We start from the raw sequence: 7,719 nt of genomic DNA, 5'->3' as shown, positions 1-7,719 counted from the left end.
TAGGGATTACACAAAGGAAATTTTAGATTTTTGAGATGAGGAAAAGTACTTTTAATTTTAACATGAAAATTACTTTTCACACAGACTATTCAAATCAAATACTCAATATATTAATGGACAAGTATTTATTTTATTAAAAATACTTCACTAAAGAATATGAATTTTTTGTATGTGAAAAACTTGTAATATGAACTGAAAGTCTACCAAACTGTGAAGACATACATACAATATTGAAAGTTAGAAGTATTAAAAGGTCATGTGGTCGGTCAAACTGACTGAGCCCATGCTGAGAGAGTTAACTTTATATAACTGTTCCTGTTGCAGGTATTGAACAATATAAGAATAGATTAGTGTGTTATTCTCAAGTACACCAATAAGCTTCAGGTCAAAATAGTGTGGTAAGGGTGGTACCACATGTTTTCTTCCCTTAATCAATATGTTAATTTTTTCAAAATTCCCATTTTTCTTTCAGCTCAGTTTGGACATGGCCAGTCACTCAGGTAAACACATTTTAACTTTGCTTCTTGCTAGTTTTGTCTGGGACCTTGTCAGATAATTGACAATTAGCCAAGTTTTTTGCAGGAAACATAGGTCAGAACATTCAGAAATAGAAAACTTTTATCTATCAGTGAATTGGATGTTAGTCCTGGGGTTTCCTCTGCACTAGAACAAGTGGAAAGAGTTACATTCAGGTACCTGTCTTTAATCGTTAGTGTAGTTTATAGTATTAAAACCAGGTTCTCCCTCAACAAGTCAGAACTGAGTTGAGATTTCTACAAAACTTAAGGAGATTTGGAGAAATTAAGCAGACTTTTAGAACTATGTTAATGTTTGTCAATGTTGTTTAGCTTTTTTTTGCCTTTGTTTTTTACTTTATTTTATTCTAATTTAGTTTTAGTTCTAAACAGCATTATAGTTTACTGTACAGGGGGGACACATATTGGATTGGCAAGATACTCAGTCACACTCCATAATTCGATATCTTAGGTACCTCCAGTTAGTGATCCTAACTGACTGCTATGAAGAAAAACCCTTCTACAGGAAATACCACAACAGTAACCACTCTTTTCATTCAACTTGGTGCATGATGGTAGTTAAAACAAAATATGAAGCCTAGCTAACTAATAAATGAATATTTGCTGTAAAATTATTATCAATACTATAAGTGTAGCTACCAGTTTGACTGTCAATTTTGATAACATTCCTTTAAGTCGCATGTTCAATCTTTTTTTGGATGCACCATTTTTTCACACCTAAGGTGTTTTTGATTAGATATCATGACTTTTTGTCAATACACACAAACAAACCAAAGCAAGTAAGAAACTGATACTCGATAGTAACCAACATTAACTTTAGGATCGCAACTCTATTATTCGGAACAGACCTATACTTTACAGAACCAACCTGATTCTTTAAAATATATGGTAATAGTTTTCCTCTCTAAAACAGTGTTAATAACTTCCTTTATAGTAATGCCATGGAATTTAGGTTATCAGCTTCTTGTCATCACAAGCATGCACTCTGTTAGCCGTACCAAGTATTATTATTTATGCTAATTGCTTAAGCTTATATCACATGATGCTATCGTTTTTTAATTAAGAAAATTTCATAAACTTTAGAAAATTTGTGCTTAGAATTTGACAATGAAAAACAAATAATAACCATTTACCTGTGTGATTGATTCTTTTGAAAACTTGAGCTAGAAACTAATAATCTTTCTTGTGTGGCCTAAACAATACTTATGTAGCTGCACATCCTTTCACCCTAAAGTTTTACAGTTTTGCTGCTCTAAATCAGCCACCTTTAATACGAATGACAAAAATAAAGACAGTCCACTTTTACTCTTAGGTGAAGCTGTAGTAAATATTTCAGACCAGTATGGCCCAAGAGAGACAGTCCACCACCAAGTTCATATCGCTCAGCAAGAGACAAGTTTTGAAAAGTGGCCGAAGGGAATGAGCTCAAAATAGTACATCCAATGTGTGGAAGCAGAATCCTGGAACAGTTAATATAACAAATGGCCGTTCCAAAAGACACCGTTCCAATGGACAACTTCAAGAAAATGTCTGGATGACAGGATAATCGAATTGTGTAAATAAGCATCTGATAATTCCAACTTGGTCATTCACAAGCTGGGTGAAAAGGACCAATGGAAAGAAGAGAAACCCTCCGTATCAAACAGAAAGCAGACTAGAAACCAGTTGAGAGACGTCAGGTCAATAACCAGATGCCAGTTCCTGGTGTTCTTAGGGAGTAATACCCCACAAATCTCACATAACTGATGAACTATTTTAAAATGTCTGTTCAAGACAATGCCTAAGAAAAGAATGAAGTTATTTCAAGCACAAGTGCTTAGGGGGAGCTACTGTGCAAGGAGGTTATGTCACCCTCCTATTGGTAGAGGGCTATTGTCCAATGATGATGTCATAATACACTAGTGCAGGTCATGTTAACCCTACAGAGACGGGTCTTCCTATAGTTGCGGGTCAAAGGCCATGTCATCAAGTTTGTAGACTTATATTTAGAATTTTATTAAACAACTATTTTATGAACGTATATCAATAAGTTTGGTATCAAATTGTAGATTATAATTGAAATTTTAGTATTATACATTAGTTAATTTCTTAATTTGAAAGTACATATTAAAAAACACCTAAGTATTGATTTTTTGTGTCACATGGTATGTTGAATGTAGCATAGGTTCAGATTAGATGTTTATGATGTCCAAATACAAAATCGATAGTTTCTTACAAAGTAGGAACTCAAATTACCAATAAGGACAAGCTAGAATAGAAAATAAGAACCTCCTATTTTTCTATTTGCTGAGATATTGCTACATTTAGTGAATCAAACACAGTGGCCCCACCCACCTCTTTCAATTTTTGAAAATGCTTACATACACCTATTTCTGTTTATGACGTGTGAATAGCTAATCAAAAGCTCAGAATGTCCCCTACATGGTTCTCTGAGCCTTTGCAAAGTATTTACATGGGAAACACTTTCTTTTCATGGTAGATTCTAAGTGGTAGTGTAAGACATTATTGAGCTCGAAAAATCATATTTTTTTAGACCCAAATGCAGTTTTGCTACAAAGCCTGATAAATTATAGTGGAATTCTGTGGTATCAATATAGTATTGTATGATTTTTTGTTATATCAAAATGCATATATAAAACCTAAAAAAATTTTGTTCTACATTCTCCATGTGTGAAATTTGATAAGGTTTAGCAAATTACGGTAACCAGCAAACAAGCACAAAAAAGAGATACTTGTTTTCTATACTTCTTTATTCACTGTTCTACATTTTAAGAAAAATAAATGAAATTTTAGAACTTATTTGTAAATGGTAATAATGTATATGTATATATAATGTATTATAACCAAAATGTGACTGTATTTTACAAAATTCTGGTCCACTAGAACACAGCCAAAACAGGTCACTTTGTAAACACCAGTTTTATATTATTGGATATAGTCACTTGAGTGCCGCATTATTCAACTTTTGTTCATTAGTCAGATGTTGTTGAAAGGCCAATAACTTAGAAATTAACTTTTATATATGTAAATAGTTATGAGATTTAAGCTATTTAGACTAAACATTTGTGGTTTTGTGTTATAATTTGTAGTAGTTATAGAATGAAAAAAGTACAACTTATATCTATTTCCTTTTTTCTTTCTTTTTTTATGGTGGTTACGAAGTTGGTAGAATTGACTAAACTCCACACAAGGATACAATAGCGAATGTAACTGATAAAATATAAAGTTTGTCTAAAAAACATTTGATAATTATCTATAGGATATCAGAAGAGTATGGAGATTTTGCACATGAAATTTGACAATTTTTTTATGCATAAAAGTATTTTTAATCTTAAAATCAAAATTATTTTGTATGTTGGATAGTCAATATTAAAAAAAAATGCATGAGGAAATAATTAATTTTAAAAAATGTTAAAACCTAATTACAAAATATGATACTTTGTGCATGGATGCCTCATAATGTTTACTGATAATCTCCAAACTTTTGTGAAGATCCGAGTGCATTTTAAAAAGTTACAGCATAACTGTTTTATGGTTACTTTTGTGAATATGGGCTGGGTGGAATCTACACACCCATATTAGAATGGTTAAAGAAATGCTTTTTAGGTAAGAAGTTAGCTCAAGTTAGTGGCATGCAAATCTCATAGTTAGATGCAAGAGGGAACAAGTTATTCTTTGTGAAGAGGTGAGGTATCTTCATGGAAATTAAATATTCATAGTTTGTGCATTTTGATATATATCTATATAAATTTTTAGATACTCTAGGACTGTTTTTACAAAAACTTTCTAAACTACCATAACCATCGTGTTAGAATCTCCCTCTAACAAACAGCTAAATTAAATAATAAAAATTCTTTTCTCTTGTCTTACTAGCCTGGAAACACCGTAAATCAATCAATTTTAGTATACATGTTCTACTGAATCTGAATTCAAGGAATTAGACCTTAAAGAAGTACTTCACATATCTGCAGCAACAAAAAAACTTGAAAAATCAAGTTGTTCTAAATCTAAACAGTGAAATAAAACACAGACCTACTAAAGATAATGGTGCAGGGATCTACTAGTTAGATTTTTTAAAATTGTGCTTACAACAGCAACACACACATGCAGCTGCCCTTGCAGTTACAGAATGATCGTGCAACTGAACAATGTACAAGCATACCAATGTAACAAAAATATCTTAGTCACTGCACAAAATGAAAAAAATTACTCATACTCTAACAATGCCATAAATAATGGAAAAATTTCATACAACTTTTGTTTCTTATTTAATCAACTGTTTATTGCAGATTTGTCAGTATTTTAACATTTCTAATTTTCAACAAAACTATGCAACAAAAAATACTGAACACCTTTTTTTTTCATTAATTACAGTTCAAGTAAAATATTTACATCCACACTGGGTAAAACACTGAAAACTTTGAAATACCTAAAAACTCAAATGTTTTGGAAAGGCTGATACCCTTCCTACCTATTTATTATTTATAAAAGATAAAACCAACTCTCAAGAACACATAAAAAATATTTTAAAAAGTAAAATGTTTCTATTTATTATCAAGTGTAACAAATACCATTTATACATACAATAGGCACTCGATGATTTTCTTGAACAACACACAGCAATTCATTTGTGTTAGGCCTGTAAATCAAAGTTGAACCATCGTCATTCTCTACAACCCGGAACATTTTTTATTCAATCCTTCAACCAATATATTCTTGAAAAGGGCATTTACGAACAGTTTTCAACCTAAAAATACAAAGAAATATTTTTTTAAATAAGTTTCAGCATATAAAAGAAACTACACAATTTTTCTTCACAAATTAAACACTTTAAAAACTTGATGTCTGGCAACTCTTTCAGAATTATACTTACAGTAATCACCCAAAACATTTTAAAGGGAACCTTATTCCCTCATGATTTCATTTTCAGCTGATTCTCACATAAAGTAGTTATTAATATACCTACTTTCCAGTTACCTGATAATGCCTTAATCTAACAGTATCTGAACTTTATAAAAATTGAATCAAAAGATGTATTTTGCTATCTAAACAAATCAAGGCTGTCATATTACAAATATTTAGGGATTTCTTCAATCTAAATATTTTATCCCTCTCACAAAGGCCTTGGCTGAAACACCCGAGTTCGTAACCCCAAATTGACTTTTATAGTTTCCATACTATAACATCTAATATGTTTTATGTATTTTAATGAAATCTCAAACATTCATTAAGCATTAAGTCTTTTGTACAGAAAAAGAAAATCAGAATTCTCAATGAAGTATTTTCACTAAAAATTTCTGTGAATAAATGGAGTCAAAGTGTTGACTACTCCAAGTGCAAAGTGATTCTCATGTTAAGATTGAAAATACTTTTCATCATCTGAATATTCTCAAATTTCATTTGTGTAATCTCTAAAACCTCCTAAATTTTTTTTATTTTCCAGAATGACTTCAAATTGTAACATGAAACTATATTTTTCATGTTAAATAGTGTTACGTCTCTGTTAGTTTGTTAATTTCTGGTATAAATTCTTTCCAAGGAACTTCAGCAATACAAGTCCTTTCTAAAATAAAACTAGTTTATTCTTTCTAAATACAACTTTGCAATACACTTAATTTCCACAGTCACTTTAACTTCACTACTTTTATAAACACACGCTATAATTCACAGAGATTCACACACTTTACTTACGGTGCCTACTTTTGGCTCAACTCAATTATCTATCTCTATATCTATCTATGCAATGCTATCTTTTTTTTCGATGGCTTTATTTGCCTGACTTTTATATGAAAAAAAAAGGGCGCCTGAAACACACTAGAGTTGCCAGGAAAATTCATCATCCTTCGAGAAATTCCAGTGAGCATTCTCCCAGCATTATGTGACTCCCGCTGTCGTAACACTGCCCCTTCCATAGTATTGTTTATCCCAAACAATAGCCACTTACATTAAACCAATACATAATTAACAATAACTTGATTAAATGTATAGAATTTACAAACACAAAATTAAAATACAACAAAGACTCCTAATTTTACAGGACGTATCTTCTTCCGTACTTGTCTCTGTCTCATTGGCTTCTGCTTCACGTGGGGTTCATCTGCTCGATCAGGAAATGTCCCATTATCGGTAGCAGTCACATCAGTGGTCGTAACTTCATTAACGGCTTCACTGTTTTCCTTCTCAAAACCGGGTAGAGTTTCTTCTTCAACAGTGGCTTTTTCAGGTGGCACATCTTCAGCAGCATCATTTGTTTCATTGCTCACTTAGTTCCAACTGAAATGTACTGGACCGTGATAACGCCAAAACCTGTTGGTATGCACCACCTTTGGTTTACCTCGCCGACCATATTTTATTCGGAAAGTCACGTCTGAGAGACGATCCACTATGTCATATGGGCCTACCCATGGAGAAGACAACTTAGGAGACTTCCCTTTGGTCTTCCTGGGATTATACAACCACACCTTATCCCCTGGTACAAAACTGACTTCAGTAGATCTCTTATCAAAACATAGCTTCATGGAATCAGCAAACGTTTTTAAGTTTGAATGCACTTGATGATGAATATCATCCATCCTATCAAATAACTCTTTCACAAACTCTGACACATTTTCAGGCAACTCTTCATAAGGTGGGCGGCCTGTTATCAGGTGCACTATCAACCAAAGTTCCCGACCAAGCATCAATTTTGCTAGTGTATCCAGTGGCTCCATACTCTGCTGTTCTTAAAGCCATCAACAGTGGAAGGAGTAAGACATCCCAGTCATCTTGGCGCTATTACAAAACTTTGCCAATTCCTGTCCAAGTGTCCAATTGTACTTTTATACCATCCCATCAGAGTGTGGATGAAGTGGCATTGTCCTGGTCTGTCGTATGGCAAACAACTTGCAACATTCATGGAACACAGCTGATCCAAAGTTATGGCCTTGACCTGAATGCAATTCGTATTTGGTATTGCATATGTCTCAGGCCACTTGGTGAAATAATCCATCACCACACAAATGTACTTGTTTCTAGCACGAGTTCGGGGCAATGGACCAGCAATGTCAATAGCTACTCTTTCCATTAGTGCACCAACTTGATATAACTTAATTGGAGCACATCCCTTATGCTTGGGTCCCCTTTTAGCACAAGATGTACTGCAGGTCCTGCACCATTCAGTATTTCCATGAGTATTTTCCTTCTC

General features: G+C 33.0%; 1 protein-coding gene across 4 annotated transcripts in view; it reads right to left on the bottom strand.

Annotated features, from left to right (window-relative positions):
- Positions 1-7,719, bottom strand: part of LOC106462665 — a 34,940-nt gene that overhangs the window by 21,778 nt on the left and 5,443 nt on the right. For 3 of the 4 annotated variants that reach the window (XM_022389987.1, XM_013922609.2, XM_022389988.1), the window contains exon 2: positions 5,121-5,283. In XM_022389987.1, coding sequence (XP_022245695.1) covers positions 5,121-5,222 — 102 coding nt within the window. In that variant the 5' untranslated portion in view covers positions 5,223-5,283. Of the gene's footprint in view, positions 1-5,120; positions 5,284-7,719 lie in introns of those variants that run through there. The other variant, XM_022389989.1, reaches the window with a different exon arrangement.

The sequence above is a fragment of the Limulus polyphemus genome, unplaced genomic scaffold (assembly GCF_000517525.1).
Source record: "Limulus polyphemus unplaced genomic scaffold, Limulus_polyphemus-2.1.2 Scaffold1219, whole genome shotgun sequence".
NCBI lineage: Eukaryota > Metazoa > Arthropoda > Merostomata > Xiphosura > Limulidae > Limulus > Limulus polyphemus.
The sequence above is the reverse complement of the archived record's forward strand: the minus strand, read 5'-3'. Positions and strand labels throughout refer to the sequence as shown.